Consider the following 19,270-nt stretch of genomic DNA (forward strand, 5'->3'; position numbering starts at 1 on the left):
AATAAAAAGTCAGAGATTTTTGCAGAAATTTAGCTGGCACCCCAGTACTATCAGCAGGCCCTTTTAAAGTGTTTCTTTACTCAAAGAAATGTTAAAGTGGTTTTAAATGGGAAAGAGGTTACAAAATCAGTCACTCTTTGCTATTGTGTACAGATCTTTCTTAAAAAACAAAAACCACACCCACCCACACCCAAAGCAGTTTATTTTTTTTAAACTAGGCAAGAAAGCCTCTTTCTCCATTAGCAGCAAATCAAACGCAGCCCCACCTCTGGGTTATAAAATATACAGCCCATGTGGACTCCCAGCCAGTGTCTAGACAGTAAGAAGGGGGAGAAGGAAGCAGAGGGTGGGGGGAAGAACATAAACTCATTTGTGACAAGGCAGAAGCAAGCAAGCTCCTGGGCTTTTGGGAGGTAATGACAAAGCCAGGAGGCTTTGTATACAGAATGGGAGTGATGTATGAGAAAATTAATATATCTGAGAGATAAGGGACCAATAAAAGCAGAGCAAGTGGGGAAATCCTTTGTTTACTTAGTGTCTGGTGTTAAGGCAGAGGTGTCCAATAGTTGAAAATTAATTGCAACAGTGGCACCCAGTTACCAGAGTTAGCAGATGGCAGGTTTTTCGATTCCAAGTGTCTCCCGAGTGCCGTATTTCTTTGAGAGCGTAGAAAAACACCCAACAACAACACCGTCCAGAGAATTCCAACTTAATTCGCAGGTTCCCCGCCCTCCACAAAAAAATAAACAATCAAGACCACTTTTACAGTATAAACACGCCAATTCATTCATTTTACTGATGGTTGCAAATATGAATTTCATTCTCGTGGGGAGGGTGAACAAAAGGGTGTGGAAATTAAGAAAATAGCTATTTATAGAAAACAAAAGGGGGGGGGGGCTCAGACAGAAAAAGAATCCGTGCTGACACTTTTGATGAGCAGTCCCAAGGTGTCAGAAGGTTACCTGTGCAGTAGTAGCAGCAGCAGGAGGCATGCTGGGAAGCCTCGCTTAGCATCGCAACTTCAGTTCCACATATCCGGACTTCCTTTTAATGCTTGCCGAAAAACAAAGAGCCCGATAATTTCATACTGTATTTATTTAATAACTAAAATTCACAAATAAAAAGGTACTTGCAAAGTCCATTTCATTGCGTCGTCCCAATTCTCCTCCATTTTACTGCTTTCAGACCCATAGGCATAAAAAAATGGGCTTGGACTTTTTTTTTTATTAAATTATAACTGTTGTATGATTGGTCAGTTGGAGCTGAAGCACCAATGGAGAAGATGCTTTATGGAGATGAGAGTACACCCCCCGGCCTTCCCACACACATTTTGGAGGAACGGAGGGAGATGTGCCAGCGCCTGGATTCCTCTGCTCCTATTTTCCCCACCCAGAGCAATCTTTGCGTTATTATATTTCTTCTTTCAAAGTCACTGACTGTAGCCTCTTTTACATTCCCCCCCTCTTCTGTCCCTGCAGGACTGCGTACACGATGGACATTGTTCATTTCTTACTCCTCTAGGCCACGAGCCAGCGGCAAGCAGGTCCTGTCGCAGCTCAGTGCTAGATGTCGAATGGGTGTCTTTTCATTTCAGGTAGGTTTGTGTGTCTTTTCAGAAGGCTGCCATTCATTTCACTTCCTTTCATTTCTCTCTTGAGCTGCTGAAGGCGGCTACTCATACTCCAGGAACTGTTTGTGATAGAACAGCAAATATCTGCAGGAAGACGACAAAAAGAGGAAGGACGAGGCACCATTTTAATGCCGTCTGCAGCAGCTGACTGACATTCCCATACAGTGTGCTCTCTCTCACTCTCTCTCTCTCTCTGCCATGTTAAAAGCAGGACTACTTCTCACAAGGCAGGAATTATTCCAGGGAGGAAGCATAGCTAGCTCTCTTTCATGGTCATACTGTGAATCTCTAAATAATTTAAAGCCAATGACTCATCATGGTATGTGCCCATTCTATTCTGGATCTGTACTAGACTGCTTAATGCAGAGATTGGTCTAGTTTTGTACCCAGAAAGGAGGCCTAAAGGACGAGGTCAGAGCTACACAAATGATGATGCTAAGCCAGTAGGGGGCACCCAGATGGTTAACACTGTGGCAATCAGGCTTCTGGTTTCTACAGTTAAGTTTCACCCTGGATAAATAATCAGCATTTCTCAAACCTCTAAAAGCCGTGGTACAACATTTCTGAATTAAAAAACAGCTCAAGGATTCACTTTGAGAGATACCGAAAGAGTAAAAATTGCCTGCCTTTGGAGGAGACCGTTCCCTTCCCAAGATTTCAAATGAGTTATTTTTTAAAACTTCTAAGCTCACACATCTACCCTTTAAGCAAGCAGTGGGGAGAAAATGTCAGGTGTAATTAAGAAAACAAGAACAGGATGATGGGATCAATCTTATCATAGCCAAGAGCGTGGAATGCCAGAAGCGGAGGCAACTCCAGATTTCAAACTGTCATGCTTCTCCACACACACCCAATCGACACCCAAAAATAGAATGCAGCTCTACAGTGATAAAGAACATCACAATATATTGCAGCCTTAACAACACCTAGCTATGGATAGTGGCAAGAATCATACGCCAAACCAGTTACAGGCCCTGGATGTGACATGGAGACTGGCAACCACTGGGTGTCTTGTACAGAGGGCTATGTATGTCACAGGTCTGCAAAGTGCAGCTTTCAGCTTTATTTTTTTTAAAAGCCACACACACACACACACACACACACACACACACACGAATACAATGTCTATTGACATCAGCTGCAAAGACAAGCTTGCAAACACATGTGATCAATGCACATCAGAATCTTATAAACAAAAGGGGGCAGTGTATGACTTTTGGCAGCTGGGGGCGTGGCTTCGGCATTCTTGACAAATTGCAGAATTTATATATAGGGAACTTTATTAGGTTCCCTGAGCACAACCTTTTAAGTTCTGTTGAGTATGCAGTTTCGATTCTGCCGGACAAAACAAGCTCAACGCAAGACTACATATGGAAGGGAAAGATGCTAGAATCCCCACTGCCTGTCCCTTGTGAGCAAATCCAAAAGGTCAGCTTGAAATCTGACTGCACAGGTTCCCCTCCATTTCTCCTCATCTGGAGTCTGCTGCACTTTACACTTCATGAACGTACTGAAAAGGAAATGATCGGAACTGGCATTTTATGTCTTAAACAGGAGGCTGCCCTCCTCTGTGTTTTGCTCAAGACCTACCCTTCGCTGTCTAGTACATCCTTAATGCTAGCCTTGGTGATGATGGCGTCGTCACATTTGAACCACTGGTCCTTGTGTTGCCGGATGAAGCTGGTATAGTGCCCGCTCTCCAGGGTTCCTTGGTGATTAACTACTGCAAACAAGGAATACCTGGTGGCAAAACAAGTTGGGAGAAAGCAATTAGGTCAAGAGGAAATGCAGCAGCTATTTCAAGCAATGTTACTTGAGTCTTTATAAAATACTTGCAAAAGCGGGGCATATCCACAAGGGTGCTTCCCGTGCTCTGCACCCAGAACTTTGGGAAATGTCAACAGTCTTTAAAACCAAAACTATAAGAACAACTATTAATAACGGATATGATATGGAATGTAACTTTCAAAAGTCTCCTTGTAAGTAGTACACATTAGAAGACTTCAGCACTGACTTGTTAATCCATGCAAAATTAGGTCAGCACAGCACTCACTCTCCCACAGTGGCCAACTGAATGACTCTGGGAAACTCATAAAACAGAACATGGTGGCACAAGGTCTCCATTGTGTAAGGGGTGTCTGGGTCTTCAACTATGGGCTGGAAGTAAATGGTCTCAAGCATCTCAAGCCGTTGCAGTTACCAGAAATGGGAGCTGCTGCAGAGATTCCCTGATGACGCAAGGAGTTTTACTTGGGCCTAGAATTCCACAACAATATACCAAATCATCTCTAGAGAGGCCAAGCTGTTGTCAGACTAACCCATGTCCTTGTCTGGTTTCATATCCCAGACTGCCAAGCTGGCTGAAAACCAGCTTTTTGCTCACCTGACTGCACTAGACCCACCAATGTTGATGCCTGGATTGCTCCCAACATATAGCAGTTAAGAGGAATATTGCCCTTAAAGAACGAGGTGCTATTTCTTGCTATGGCTTCTAACAAACATTGATAAACTGAGGCGGCACACATTTTAAGTTAATTATTTATCACAGCCCCCCCCCCCCGTGCTATGAGAGGCAACCTGTGAGGTGAATTCTGTGAGGTGAATTATAACTACAGGTATTGCAACAATTGTAAGCAATACAGATAATGCTTATTTGTAATAAGCTTCTCCAAAGAGCACAACCTCACATCCTGTATCAAAAGCATTCACCTCTTTGCATTGTTGATAATGGGCTAAAATGAGTGGGACTAACATTGGCTACAATCCACAGCTAGGTAAGCATACAGGCCAAGATTCATTTTACACAAAAGGAGAAGTGCAACGATGCACCTAACTTAGCCTGTCACCTGCAGATGCCAGTCTCTCCTGCTGCTATCTTCCCATTTACAGTGCTTTCCTGGCATCCTATTTTCACCTTTTAAATCTTGGAATAGCAGCTGTAGTAGCATTGTGCTCTGGTGGCTAACAGTGCAAACCCTTGCTTTAAAGGAGTAGATTCAGGTAGGCAGCCGTGTTGGTCTGACGCAGTTGAAATAAAAAAAATAAAAAAATTGTCCATTAGCACCTTATAGAGTCTAACTAAGTTTGTTCTGGTATAAGCTTTTGTGTGGATGCACACTTCTTCAGATACTTCTTCTGAAGCAGTGTGCATGCATACGAAAGCTTATACCAGAACAAACTTAGTTGGTCTATAAGGTGCTACTGGAAAAAAATTTATTTTATTTTTATTTAAAGGAGTAGGTCAGTCATTGGGCTAGTGGGTAGGCAATGGTGGTAGAGGCAGATACAGTACAGATGCTAAAATGGGATAGTTGATAGTAGGATTTGGAGCCGACTGTAGGATTTGGTAGCTGGCAATGGCAGAGGAGGGAAACAGAAGAGGAACAGCAGCAAACTGAACAAGCGCAAGATCTAGATCTTGGATTTTTTATTATCAGGGCTGGTATATAATGCTACATGCTCAACACACCCATGGCTTTCTACACCTCTGCAGGACACAGAACAGATTTCTATTCCACTTCAACCAATTTAGTCCATCTCATCCAAGAGGGAGAGCCACAGAATTCAATACTACTTACTTATTATCATTGTTTAGACTATCTGCCGGCTGCTGGTACTGCCCATTCATTCTGCTCTCTTTACTACAGCAAAAAACAAAAACACACACAAATATTCAGAATCATTTAAAAAGACAAAGGGTTGTAAACAGTTCCTTGGTTTCTCTCAACTGAGTATATTCCAAACGCTGATTTGTATTTATAAGGTGTACATCACATAATAAAAATCTTCGTTCATACTTATGAAGATGCTTCTCAAAAGGAGGCGGCGGCAGGGGGCTTAATATAAACAGCCATCTGGAACTGGCATCACCTACCCGTGCATCAACAGAACTTGGTGTTTGCAGTACTAATAAAAAACAACACCTATTGTGACTGGTGGGGTGTGTGGGAGGATTTGTGTACTGCAAGGACCTGTACCTCTCTCTCTCCCCGTGTGTGTGTGTGTGTGTGTGTGTGTGTGTGTGTATGTGTGTGTTTTACACCTTTCTGTAAGATCTCTGCCACTGAGGGTTGCACAACTTAGGGTCGAGGGTGGAAGGCAGGTTTGGCTCTCCCTGTAGCATTGTGCTACATATGGGCAATACTTTACTCCCCCCCCTTGAATGAATGAGAAATCATTTTACTATACAGGCAGCCCCCTGTTTATGTGGGGGTTCTGTTCCGAGGCACTGCACACGTTGGTGAAATCATATATACCCATTGAAAAAGCCTGCAAACACTCAGCTACGTCCCACCCCGCCCCTGTTCTGCCCTTTTAGCGACGTTTCACAGACATCTATATGACGTTTCTGGGTCACTTCCAGGTTCACTGCAATGTGTGTATATACACAGTTGTGTGTATTGAACGTGCATAAACAGGGGGGCTGCCTATACAGAGGAAACAAAGGAGCACTACCAGGGTGGGAATCGAGTCTACTCCTGGCCCGCAGTGATCTCAGCCAATCCGAATAAAGTCACCTCTTAATCGGCAGGGCAGGGGGAGAAATCATAATGTGCCCATATGCTTCCAACTCTTGCTCTGCTCACCAAAGCTTTTGCCTTACAAAACTGAGATGGATAGTGAAGGCCAAGACCCCAGAACAGCCTTCGCCCACCTGGCGACCTCTAGGTGCTTTGGATTATAGTTCCCATCAGCCCCAGCCAGTATGTTGACTTATAAAACACTTGCTGATGGAGAAGATGGGACACAGTAAAAAGGCTAACACTGCTTCAAAAAAGAAAGGGACAATACCAGATTTCAGGCTGCATCTGTAAAAACTAACCAAAATAATGATTTTATTTTTTTTAAAGCAAGCACAGGTAAGTGTGTCTGGGAGCTAAAATGCTTGAGGCCAAGCTACAGTCTTTTTTTTTTTTTTTTTTTTTACAGGTCATGTCCCCTTCTTATCTTTGAGGGAGAGGGAAGGACTGCTTCATATCCAGAATCTGGACTGGAGTCAAATGGAAACATCCCGAAGTTAAATTCTAAAAATCACACAGTGGGTTTCCCCCCAGGGTATTTGGGAAGATCTGTAGATGTTGGACTACAATTCCCATCAGGCCAAGCCAGCATGGCCAATGGTCATGGATGATGGGAGGTGAAGTCAAGCTGCATCTGGAGATCCACACACTAGCCACCCTTGTGGTCAATATAGGCCTCAATAGGTTTCCAGGGTGCTCTCTTATGATCATACAGTAGAATCACAGAGTTGGATGTTGTTTGTACTGTCTGGAAACGACAGGAGCTTTAAGGGTGGAAAATACAGTTTTTACCAATTTACACTCATTTACATTTCTTCTTTTATGATAGGTAAGAGCAGTGTAGCAGGGTGGCCAATGGATGGCTCTATCCACTCCAAACATGCCTCTCTCATTATCCAATCACAATGATGTCCTATATTTGATGCTTTGCTAAAGAAAGGAGCCCTGGGAAGCCTTTTGTGTTGAGATCATCCATGACAGATTTCATGACAATCTAAGACTAAGGATACTTCTGTGTAAATCCCAAAACTGAAAGGAAGAGAAAATTAATCCAATTCTTCACTGGAAAGAGAACCTTAATTGCATTAGCTCTCTTTACACTGTTGAACCACACTTGCTCTTGTTCATTAGCATATTTTATGTTTTTGACTATGGCAATTGGATTACTCTGTTTCACCAGTGAAAATGATTACTAAAGCTCCCTGTGTAAGGGGTGGAGCAACCAATAATTTGGAACTTATGATAGATATGTTAGCTAATATCTGAAATGTTATTTTAGTAAAATAGCAACAGGAATAGGAATCCAAAGATTGGTGTGAACTTAAGTATCAAAACACTGACTAGTTTTAAAATGCAAGATTTCTACCCACTTCTGCAGGAAATAGCTTTGAAATTGTCAGCGGTAGACAACAAGTGTCAGCTGCCACTAAAAAGAGTTCAACTTTCACTTCCTATGGGCAAGTATATTTTGACGTGTCTAACAACTCATTAGCCTGAGCTTGTATGGCAGGAGTTATTTGTGAACATGCCCCTCCCTAAGGTATTCCAGCAAACAGAAGCATCAAGGAAGAGAGAATATATCTTGATTAATTAGGATTAAAGCTAAACCAGGTATTCCACAAGTGGAAGCTCAGGTACTGATATTTTATTTAAATTACTTGAATGATATCTATGCCTTAAGGCGGGGGGTGGGGAGAGCTGAATCAGACTCCTTTCAGTTCAGGAGTACTTTCACTTAATCAAGTTTTGAAATAAGTTTAAATTTCCCCACCATAAAAACCCCAGTAACCAAATCATGCTGCAACTAGTTTCCAACCAGAAAGAGACATTTACTCATTTCTTTCTGTGTGCTGTTCCACAGAAGGGGCTCCAAAACTCTTTTTAAGCAGTCTCCCTGCACAAGAATGGTTTCTCACAAGAGCAGGCCCTGGAACATACCTGGAGGCCATGAAAGGCGTCATGTCCAGCTCCAGCGGAAAGGAGACATATGTAGTGATCTTTCGTCTCAGTTTGGCTGAGTGTTCAAACCGCTAGAATAAAGAAATTAAGCATGACTTCCTTTATGTAAGCACCTCTCACTGGATAGTATCATTTCATTCTACCCAGGTCAAACCAGCGGAGTAAACTACTGAAAAAGTGAGATCAAACGAGCAAGCCGCATTCTATTTGCACAATGTTTCTGTAGCATTTCTCTTTCCAGCAGCAGCCTATCTACAATTCAAGTCTGTGCAACAAAGCGTACAGACTTGCAATACACAACCTTTAGCATGCAGGAAAGATGATGCATCTTTAAGATCTCAATCATTAGGTCAATAATGACAATAATTTGAATTTATCGTTTATCAAATGCCAGGGCCAGCAATCCAAGTTTCACCCATTCAATAAGCTGGTAAGAAGTCATTCACTGTAAGCAAGCATCTGTTTCATCTCAGATACACAGGTCAAGACGAGAGCCAGAGGCTAAGCTGCATGCTCTGGCACCGGGGGCGGAGAGCAGGCGAGGGTGTGGCTGGCGTGCGTCCCAGGGGCGTGGTGTGCCGCCCGTGGCGCCTGGCACGGTGGGGTGTGTGTGCACGGTGTGTGACCGGGAGTGGGGGTGGTGCGATGGTACCCCCACTCCCGATGGTCTTGGGAATAGAACAAACGGTCGGTTTGCCATTCACACGTTTGTGTAGATGCCTTTCCCGTTATGAATATTAATGAGCATGTTGGATTACTGCAATTATCTTTGCTTTTGAAAATACTGCAGAAACATCAGCTGGTCCAGAGTGAGGCAGCAGGAGTCTTGTTTAGTACCAGCCCGTGGGAACAAGCAATGCTCAACTGACCTGCAGCTGCATTGGCTTCCAATTTGTTTCTGGGTACAATTCAAAATCCTAGATTTTAAAGCCTTAAACTGGACACAGGATAACTTAAAGGATCATCTACTACCTTATGACTCTGCTCACTAAGATCTGCAGGGGAGGCTCTTCTCCACATCCCAACAATAGCAAAGGCATGTTTGGTTGGAACACACAGGAGGGTTTTCTCTGTGACTGTGCCCAAATTATGGAATTCTCTTCCCTGAAAAGTTCAGTTGGCTCCCTCTCTCTTGACCTTCTGCTGTCTGCTCAAGGTTATTTTATTCTGAAAGGCATTCAGCCTATTGGGTCGAATAGTTTTAATAAGCTGATCTGGTTCTTTTGGTTTTCAATTGCTCCCATCTCTGGTTTTTAAAGTTTAATTGTTATCGGGAAGTTTTTAATGCTTGATGTTTTATTATGTTTTTATACATGCTGTAAGCTGCTTAAGAGTGTAGATGGGCGGGGTAAAATAGACAGATAGATAGTGTTCCTATGGATGCTGCTGCAATCCACCTGGAGTACTGTGACTGCAATGGGAAAGCAGAGTATATCGTTACAAATACGGTAAATGGTACCATTTGATTTTTGACACAGGTTGAATTTTAATAGACAATAGCCCAGGTGCTACCCAGTGTGTCTGTATTAGCTTATAATTAAAGGCTTGATCCCGTATCAGTAAGGGGAAAAAACAGCCAAAAAAGGTAAAGAAAAACAAAGAATACTCAGTATTGAAGTGCTACATCCTGACAAGAAATAAACAGAAAGGGAAGGTGGAAAGGAAGAGACAAAAAGAGATTAATTTCTGAGACAATGGGAAATGTGATAAGTGCCACACTTTCACCATCATTTTAGAAGAATGCCACAGAAGAATGAGAGCAGGGAGCAAAAAGATGAATGAACTGTTCTTTAAGAAGGTAGCACCTCTCTCCATTTCTCGGAACTCCTGTCCTATTTACACTCTTTGTTAATTATTCTCAGCTTACAGCACCATAACAATTCCCTAGCAACAGATCAGGCTGTTTGAAAAAGAAGAAGAATCACATGGACTAGATATCCTTTTGCATTTCTCCTCCTCTTTTTTCACAGCATTATTAACACTGTCAGAACATATGCCCCTCATAATGACTTTGTTATCATTAGTTAAGCTACAAATAACTTACAGTTTCATAATTAAACAGCTGGCGGAATTTAGCAAAATTAGTTTCACCAGTGTCTGAATGCTGTTTTGATGCATGAAATATTAAATCTTAATTTTGGAAAGGATGACACAATAGCTTGTGGCAAGAGATCCTCCTCTGCTACTCAGCACAGATCTACAAATACTGTTTCAGTTTAAAACCATACTTCTCTGTACTTTAGGTTAAGCGGGAACTAGGTGTCTGCACAACTATGAATATACCTGAAAGTGCAAAAAATAACAATACAAAGGCAGGTTCCCTACTGTGGAATCTGCTGTCACAAGCATTTCCTCTTAATCCTATGACAAAATTAGGACATTCTGATTACAGTACAGTGGTACCTCTACTTACGAACGCGATCCGTTTTGGGGTGCCATTCGCACCCTGAAAAGTCCATAAGTAGGGTGCTGCTACTGCGCATGCTCGAAGTGCAATGGAGTGCTACTGTGCGTGCGGTTTGCAACCCGAAAACCCGCAACATGAAACAAACACAACCAGAGGTATGACTGTATTGGGAAATGCTGGCAAGTACTGGGAGCTACCTGAGGCCCAATCACAGGTATTTTAAGAAGGTTTTAAAAGCATATACCTTGGGAGGTGTACATTAAATGCTAAATAGACCAACATCCTTGTGAACACCCAATTGTGCATGAAATTTGCTTGTCATTTCTATAAATCACACAATGAAAGGCAGAGAACATAGTTCCAGTAGCAAAGACCCCTGCCCAGGAGGGTCCTTTGGATTTGAGACTGGACCAGAAGTGGTTACTCCAATCCAGGGTTTTTACAGCCAGCTGCTGAAGCTAGAGAATGAATCTGAAACTTTTGATTACAGCAGTCAAAAGATGCAGCTCTTTTGACCTAGCAACAACAGAAGGCCAGATTCCAAGTATTTATTTTAGGTCTGTGGATGGCCTAGTCAATGCAGAGGCATCATGCTGCCCGACAGCAAAGGAAACAATGCTGTACACCCAATTTTCCGCCTGTTCTTGGAGAGGGGTCTGAGACCTGAGCATGCAGAGTCTTGGATAGACCAGACTTTCATATTAGAGCAGTGGTTCTCAAACTTTTTTTTCTATATAAAGGTAAAGGGACCCCTGACCATTAGGTCCAGTCGCGGACGACTCTGGGGATGCGGCGCTCATCTCACTTTATTGGCCGAGGCAGACGGCGTACAGCTTCCGGGTCATGTGGCCAGCATGACAAAGCAGCTTCTGGCGAAACCAGAGCCGCACCCGGAAACGGTGTTTACCTTCCCGCTGGAGCGGTACCTATTTCTCTACTTGCACTTTAACGTGCTTTCAAACTACTAGGTTGGCAGGAGCGGGGACCGAGCAACGGGAGCTCACCCCATCGCAGGGATTTGAACTGCCGACCTTCTGATCGGCAAGCCCTAGGCTCTGTGGTTTAACCCACAGCGCCACCCGCATCCCCTTTTTTCTACATAGGCCATAGTTTTAGAATAAAGATTTGCTTGCGCCACATGGAATGTTTTATTGGTAAGAGATACATTGGAAAACACAACTAGGATTGTCCTCAGTTGTGCCTGCTCTCATTTTGAAAATATTTCTATCCATATTCCCCAAAATAATAATAATATTTGGATACTATATACTATACTACACCAAAATGCTTAAATGTTTGATTGTCCTTGAATCTTCCCACACTTGCCATCCTCTCCTGCCACATCCACTGAGAACTACTGTCTTAGATCTTGAGGTTCTTAGATGTAGACCCAGGTGTCTTTGGCACACCCCCAAAATCTATCAATCCTATAGGGCAGGATCCTCTATCTGAAATCATGATTTGGTAACTTACTTTGAGATGAAAACAGGCCACAATGGGTAATTTCTTCATAGTGAGTTGTTTGGTAGATTCCTGGTAGCTATGGCAACCACTACATTTGATTTTGGCACTGCTTCCTAGATGTTCTGGCCTCGTAAACCTAAACAAATATTTTAAGAAAAGAGTGAATGACCAGCATCAGTAAATCATTTCTATTGCACCTTGAGTTTCCAATTACATCTCCAGCACAATCTTAGGCACGTTTATTCAGAAGTAGGTCCTATCAGATTAACTGGCTTACTCACAAGTAAGCATGCATAGGATTGTCAATATGGATGCTTACAGCAAAGGGGCCATCGTGATCAAAGAAAGGCTAACACTCAGTCATCCATAAAAAGAATAGGTAGGGCTTTCAGCTCTTGGTTTCTCAGCCATTTCCCAAAAAAACCCCTCAAATCCTGTTCCCCAATACTTAACTGGCTCTTGGCATATGACCTGCTACTAAGATTAGTGCTTTAGAAAGTACTGGGGGAAATTATTGACAGCAAAGACCTTTGTACAACCTTATGAAAAACGTAAGTTTCTTTATGGAGACATTTACCCACACTGCTAACAGTCATGAAGCCACAATTTTAAAACCACATGGATTCAATTTTGGTTCAGTCTCCAATTTGGATGTTTATCACCATGTGGCTACCATGAGGAAGGGGAGACCAGCCATTGGTCATCCCCCAAAACTGGCTATGATGCTTCTTACATGCCTTGGTCAACTCTTTCTCCTTGCCCATTACTGCAATAACTGTGATGCAAAGCTAATGGTGGGTGAGCTTGCGTTCTGTTACATGGCAAAACTACGGGATTCTATCCCAAGTCCCAGCAAAAGAGACAAGTGTTTGAGAAGGGGAGCTCTGGAAGAACAGATAACGCATATATGCATGGAAATTTGTTCCAAAATTTCATCTTGAGCTTTTTCATGGTCTAATCTACAAACCCGAGACAGCATGCTTGCAATTTTTTCCACTTACTCACACTGCAATAAACAGAGAACCAAACCAATCTGTTTACAAATACAGTTGCTCAAGGAGTCTGTAGTTACTAAAACACAATCTCGACAATTCCTACATGGGTGTTGATTACATTAGACTTTCCACTCAATGACCTTCTTCTTAAAACAGTCTTTGCCTTCTCACAACTATAAAGTCTCCACTACTTAATTTCCTTCATCTGGTTTCTGTGGTTTTTAAATCACCCTGTGACATACATGATAAAAATACATTCACAAAGCCTTCTTCCTTACCCAGAAAGAAGCCATCTGTATCTCACATGTACACAAAATCTTTCCTAAAGAGATGCAACAATTACCTTTCTTTTAACCTAAGTATATTTTAAAATATGTTTAGTATTACCAAACTTTATGTACCTTGTCTGGAATTTTACTTCTGCTGAAATTTTAATTCCCAACTTCATAATCAGGCTACTTTGGTTGTTACTTTTCCTGACTCATTCTTTAAAGATGCACAGAAGATAAATGGTTGAAAGCACAAGCCTTTATAATGTCCAAACTGTAAGACACCACTCAGACGCAGTCGCGTCTCAATGAAACAGTGGGGGGGATTATTTGTTTCTTTTTGTTTTTATTATATATTTTGTGTTTTTTATCTTGTATTTTTATGTTGTGAACAACCCTGAGATCTATGGATGAAAGCAGTATCCAAATTTAATAAAAAGCCTGCATCTGCAATGTATCATTTCAGACTAGAGATGGGGCCTCTCACACTGAATGTTCCTCCTTTCCTTTATATATGAAGATGACCAGGCTAGAGCCCCTTTCTATATGGAGGGATTTAAAAAACCCAAAAAACTCTTCTGATTTTGCAGCTTTGACAATGTGCACTTAAAGCCTGAAGCACCTTCTCTAAACTGATCACTTGTATTTCTATTTTGAACTGTCCCAAATAATGAAATGTGTTCGCCCAATCCACCGTGGAACTTGAGAATGAGGTTAACTCATGAACCTGCAGAAAACAACTTGATATAATAATAAAATTACTATTTTCAGGCAACGTGCTAGCGCAGTTTTGAGGTAACACATAACAGACAATGATTTAGTGCCATGTGAAGGAGTATCGAAAAGCCTGAGCAAAGCATTGGGCTTGCATGCACCTCCCTCATTTTTCCTCTTCCTGCACAGCTGAGAGGACAACTTCTGATGAGCTTTCAAAGATGTTGGCTTAGTGTTCCGTGTGATTTAAGCCTCCTGGTTAATAACAAACAAGTCAGTATGATAACTGATGGTATGAAGTTAGCATCTAACCTCTGTCTGTTTTAACCCATGATTCCTGGTTCATGGGTAACAATGAGATCTCTGAAACAGAAAGTGATCTCAGTAGTTGTCCTTCTGGCTGTGCAGGAGGAGGTGGCAGCAAGCTTTCCACGTGCAAGCCTGGCACTTCCCTCGGACTCACTAAGGCATGTCTACATAGAGCTAAGCTGTGGGTTAATGTTATGCAATGACATGAACCAGTCTTATGGCACTTGCTTTGTCCAAAAGTTACCATGTGTACTCAGCTGGATGTTAGGCAGGTATAGATTGCCAAGGTTTTTAGATTTACCCAGCTAGAACTTGGTATTCCTTGCATTCTTTAGCTCAGAGGCTTTCAACCATTTTGAGTCCATGGTTCTCTTGACTGCCTTGTTTCTGCGGCACCCGTGGGCTCAGGAGCCCAGTTATGTCACCCCTTGCCTGCAGAGCTGGCAGCCTCTCACCCTTTTTCAAACACCCTCCCTTGTGGAGTGTTCCCTCAGCTTCCTCTCCTCTTCTCTCTACTTGGGAGTCCTCTGGGCAGCCGCTGCTGCCACCCCTGGTCTCTGAGCTGCCCCCCTTCCAATAGAGAGGCGCCTCCTCATGCCACCCCGCATAGGATGCCCCCAGCCTTAGTGGCCCAACAGAGACTGGCCAAAGGTGAATGTGAGGCCAGGACGTTACCTTGGGCGGCAGCAGGGCTGCTGCAATGAACAGCTGTGCAAGCCTTTGAGAGGCAGAGATGTGAGTGGGCATTAGAGAAGAGGGGGAAGGAAAGAGGCACAGAGGCCAGTGTTGCCCACAGCACCCCTGACCATCATTCAAGGCACCCCAGGGTGCCACGGCACACTGGTTGAAAACCACTGCTCTAGCCAATGCTGAAGGTGCTTCATGTGAAGCCTAATGATGATGTGGCCAGCATCATAATGCTGTTACAGAAGTATTTGGTGTGAGTGCATTTGGAATACTGTGTACAGCATTGGTCGCCCATTCTCAAAAGGATACTGTAGCAATGGAAAAGGGGGGGGGGAGGAAGTAACTAAAATGACTAGGAGTTTGAGGACCTCCTTCTAAGTAAGGACTAAAGCATTTGGGGAGGGGGGTTAAGTTTGGGAAAACTTATTATGATAGGGGTATAATAGAATGTGTACAATTAAAAAATAATAAGGAAGCACTCCTCTATATAACAAAGTTCTGACATCCACTGCCATAGGATGTGGTAATGATAGTGGCATAGATACCTGTTTAAAAGGGCAGATGAACTCTTAAAAGGTACAGATATGGTTTTAAGTTGTGACAACTAAATAGAATCTCACATGCTCAGATGCAGTGTACCAGGGGCATAAAATGGGGAAAGCTGTTGCCTTCAAGCCTGCTTTCCAGAGGCATCCCAACAGCCATTGTTGGGCATTGGATACTAGACTAGATGGAGCCTAAATCTTGTCCAGAAGGCCTGTTCTTACATTCTTAGCTACTATGAAGGAGGAGAACTGAGGATCAAGTATTTCATAGAATTGACTAATCTGATGACTTGTTTTGGAATGTGCTCTTGAGAATCCTGACAAGTGAGCAGGAACCTGGAGAAGGGGAAAGTGTGGATATTTGTCTGCTAATACAAGTAGTGAATAAAGCAGAAAATCACCATCATATAGTAATGGAGCATCTCTTTGGAGTGACTTTCCTGTAGCTACAGCAGAGAACACTGCTTAGTGATGTCTTGATGCGGAAAGCCTAAACAGAAGGATTTCGGCAGCAATCAACCAGAGCTATGAATAATAGTATGTCAGGAATAAGCCAAGGAGATATATGGAAACACCTCCTCATTCTCATTCTTGAAATGGAAAGCTGTGGAACAGAGTGGGGAGAATTTCCTGGAATGTAACCATGCAGAACTTGCTAAGACATGTAAGGCTCCTCTGCCTTAAGTCAAGGTGGTCAACCACCCTATTTGGAGGTCAAGAAACTCCATGCAGTATTGCGTACCAATTCATGTATGTTGCTGGACAAATTCTTTGGCAAGGACCTTTTGAATCTCCTTGAGCAGTAGGTGGCTTCTCAACAAGGGATGAGAAATTCTATAGTCTAGGCCTGGATTGATTTCTCAGCTGCATTGATCAATGGTACGATCATCAGGATGGCTGGAAGAGTAGTGTGCCTACTCTGAAACCAGAACAAAACTTGCTTCTTGTTGGACTCTGCTCATATGCTGGTCTTGGTTACATTTACATGTACAGAGAAGCAGCTTATGTTAGGCAAGGTGAAGCAAATGTTTTCTTTTTGCATAACAAAGCAATCAGTGGGCAGCATACAAAAAGGTAGGTGAAATTATGGGTCCTGCTGGCTTTATCCTCTTCATACATTTCATAGTTCTGTATGAAAGACTTGGCAATCCTAAAGCAAGGAATAAACTAGGATGGTTCTTCCTCTTTTAACTGCTCTGGAAGCTGTCAGCTGCAACATGGGACTGCATTGTTGAGCTAAAATTTAAAGACTACTGTATCTTGTTGGACAGATTTTGCTGCTCCCTTCTTCAGTACATTTCTAGCTTTTCCCAATAACTGTAGTTGATCATTACTGCTAGACTGTAAGGCTATCGGAATGACAGAAACATTGCTTGCAAACAATATGGACTTATTTATTTTGACAGGCTTCTGGTTGTTTCAAAGATGGCTATGGAATGTGGGCCCCTATGAAAGAGTCCTACCTTTTCTCTCCCATGATCATCTAGAATAGTGGCAAAAAACCTTTAGCCAATGGGCCTCATAGAGCTCACCAAGCCTTCCCCAGTGGCCCAATTTTCTGGTGGTGGCTGTGTCATAATGAAATGCAGAATCAAGCAGGCACAACCCATGTTTCATCCCTCTGTAGTGTTGGGTATGAAGAGGTATAAATTCTCTGCTCAGTCCACAGCTGCTATGGAATGAAAATTTCTTCCTCCTTGCTCATCACATGAGGCAGGGAGGTAAATAAGGTAAAGGTAAAAAAAATGGTAATTAACACCCTACTTCACAGATGATCTGCATGGATCAACTGGGGTGGGTGTGTTGGTATGTCCATGTGCAAGCATGTGGGTGGCCACTTTGGCCACTCTCAGCACTGACAGGTGCCCCCCCACCCAAGGGTGGGCCATGGTTGAAAGATGCCCATGGACTGAAAAATGTTCCCTACCCCAGCTTTAAGGGCAGAATGGCAGAAATATATACCTTATATCTAGCTGACTTTGCCCCCGTCTTAGGGTTGATTCCTACCTGGGAATTGGAAAACCCATTTCCATTAGATCTTTGTAATTAGAGGTGGGAAGGGAACCCTGTATTCGCTTCCTTAGTACTAACTGGATCACCCACCACACAACCCTGCTTTCCCTAGCTGACAGAAGTAAAAATCCTGTTCTATTTATAGAAATGTGCTTTTTTGGTAGGGAGGAGGAGATTCTGAGTATTTCTTCACATAGGATCTCTGTGAGAATCAAGTTCCTTCAGCCTGGCTGATTATCAAATGTAAGGCAACATAACATAAATAATTTTGTTTTCTTTTGCCATGAAAATCTTAAAACTCAGTTTCCCCCACTGCGTACAGTATCACAATGAACTCTGTTATTTGGACCTCTGCTCTTCAGTGGTGAATAGCTTCATGGAAACTTCTCTTGTATCTAGCTGTTCCACACTACAAGAACTGAAGAAGAGGTACAGAAAAGAAAAGGAAGGGGACAGTACTAGATTCTTTGCCCAAAGGGTACTGGGAAAACTAGTCCACCTATTCCTCCTCCCCAGTATCATAAACCCCTCACAGGCCCTTGAGAGACTCTGTTTCTGTCCCGACAACAACAATGTAAAGGAGTGGTTGGAAGTCTTATGGGGAGCAGGAGCAATATTCCTATGTCAAGGTGTGCCCCGATTCTCAGATACAGTGAAGTCCATAGTTCAACAGAATCTACATTAAAAATGTCTGGAAGAGGAGAGATCAAGCTCTAAGACTCCTTTAGCCATCTGTATCTCTTCCGATTATTCCGAGAGGAGCATATTTTGTGCCAAATGAAGCCATATTTCCCGCAGTTTATACTTACAACAATGTGTGATAAGCAGTGCTGAAGCCTATCCATGGGGAAACTAACCAGTGGTCATCAGGTGGGACCACTTGAGTCTTGGTTACCTACCAGTTTGTCAGTTTATGCTACATGCTTAGATTTGTCCTGGTTTCTGTTTTCTGCAAGTGAACCGAACTGCTCTGCAAGATGATTCAGCAGTTAATAACTGCAGCTGAGGTGCTGTTTTGCTCCTTGGCCATTTGCCCGAAAACTGCTGGTCTGCAGACAGCAGGAGGGGGAGTTAAGATTGCTCCTTGCTAAAGGCCGTCTGCCACAGTTTGTACCTTCGCAAGCAGTCTGTGAGGGTCGTGGTTCCTGACACGTGGCTCTCCCCATTCACCACACTGCCATCGCTGCCTGGGCTCAGAGGCCAAAACGGGGTAGAAGAACCTGGCAAGTCCAAACTGATGTCCCAGAACGGGTCTATCGTCGTGGAAACACCACTAGGGAGGAAGAGGAGAGATTGCAATCAAATGGATAAACTAAGCAATAGTCTGGGCAAAAATGATACATAGGAATGGTTGGCACATCCATTTTTTAAGCAGTAAAGTACTTTGAATGATTCACATGACAAAAGTGAATGTGAATGAGCACACATATGATAAAATATTAACAATCCTGTAAGTTAATGGATTCTGAAAAATTGTTCCTTTTTAAAAGTATCTATCATTTGATATTGACATACAAAAATGTGTTCACAAGACAATTAAACCATGTAAAAATTAGGAGGAAAGCTCCTTTTATGGCGACTCTTATCTCAAAATTGAATGTGTGGAACAGCCCTTACTTCAAAGCTGTGTTTACTTGGGAGGGGGTGGGGGGGAGAGGTAGTACTTCACCTCTAGAGGGTGCTCAGACTACAGAAAGCACCTCTGTCAAAACCGCTTCTTTTATTGTCAACTTTCTTTAAATGGACCTTTAAGAACAT

At 42.8% G+C, this 19,270-nt stretch overlaps 1 protein-coding gene across 4 annotated transcripts in view; it reads right to left on the minus strand.

Moving 5' to 3' along the window:
* Positions 1–772: 772 nt before the first annotated feature.
* USP22 (ubiquitin specific peptidase 22) overlaps positions 773–19,270 on the minus strand; it is a 102,950-nt gene continuing 84,452 nt past the window's right edge. For 3 of the 4 annotated variants that reach the window (XM_033167799.1, XM_033167798.1, XM_033167802.1), the window contains 6 exons: positions 18,627–18,785; positions 11,990–12,116; positions 8,089–8,180; positions 5,209–5,271; positions 3,221–3,370; positions 773–1,714 (listed from right to left, as the gene is read on the minus strand). In XM_033167799.1, coding sequence (XP_033023690.1) covers positions 1,672–1,714; positions 3,221–3,370; positions 5,209–5,271; positions 8,089–8,180; positions 11,990–12,116; positions 18,627–18,785 — 634 coding nt within the window. In that variant the 3' untranslated portion in view covers positions 773–1,671. The remainder of the gene's footprint in view (positions 1,715–3,220; positions 3,371–5,208; positions 5,272–8,088; positions 8,181–11,989; positions 12,117–18,626; positions 18,786–19,270) is intronic. The other variant, XM_033167801.1, reaches the window with a different exon arrangement.

Source organism: Lacerta agilis, chromosome 13, assembly GCF_009819535.1.
Source record: "Lacerta agilis isolate rLacAgi1 chromosome 13, rLacAgi1.pri, whole genome shotgun sequence".
In the NCBI taxonomy this organism is placed as follows: domain Eukaryota; kingdom Metazoa; phylum Chordata; class Lepidosauria; order Squamata; family Lacertidae; genus Lacerta; species Lacerta agilis.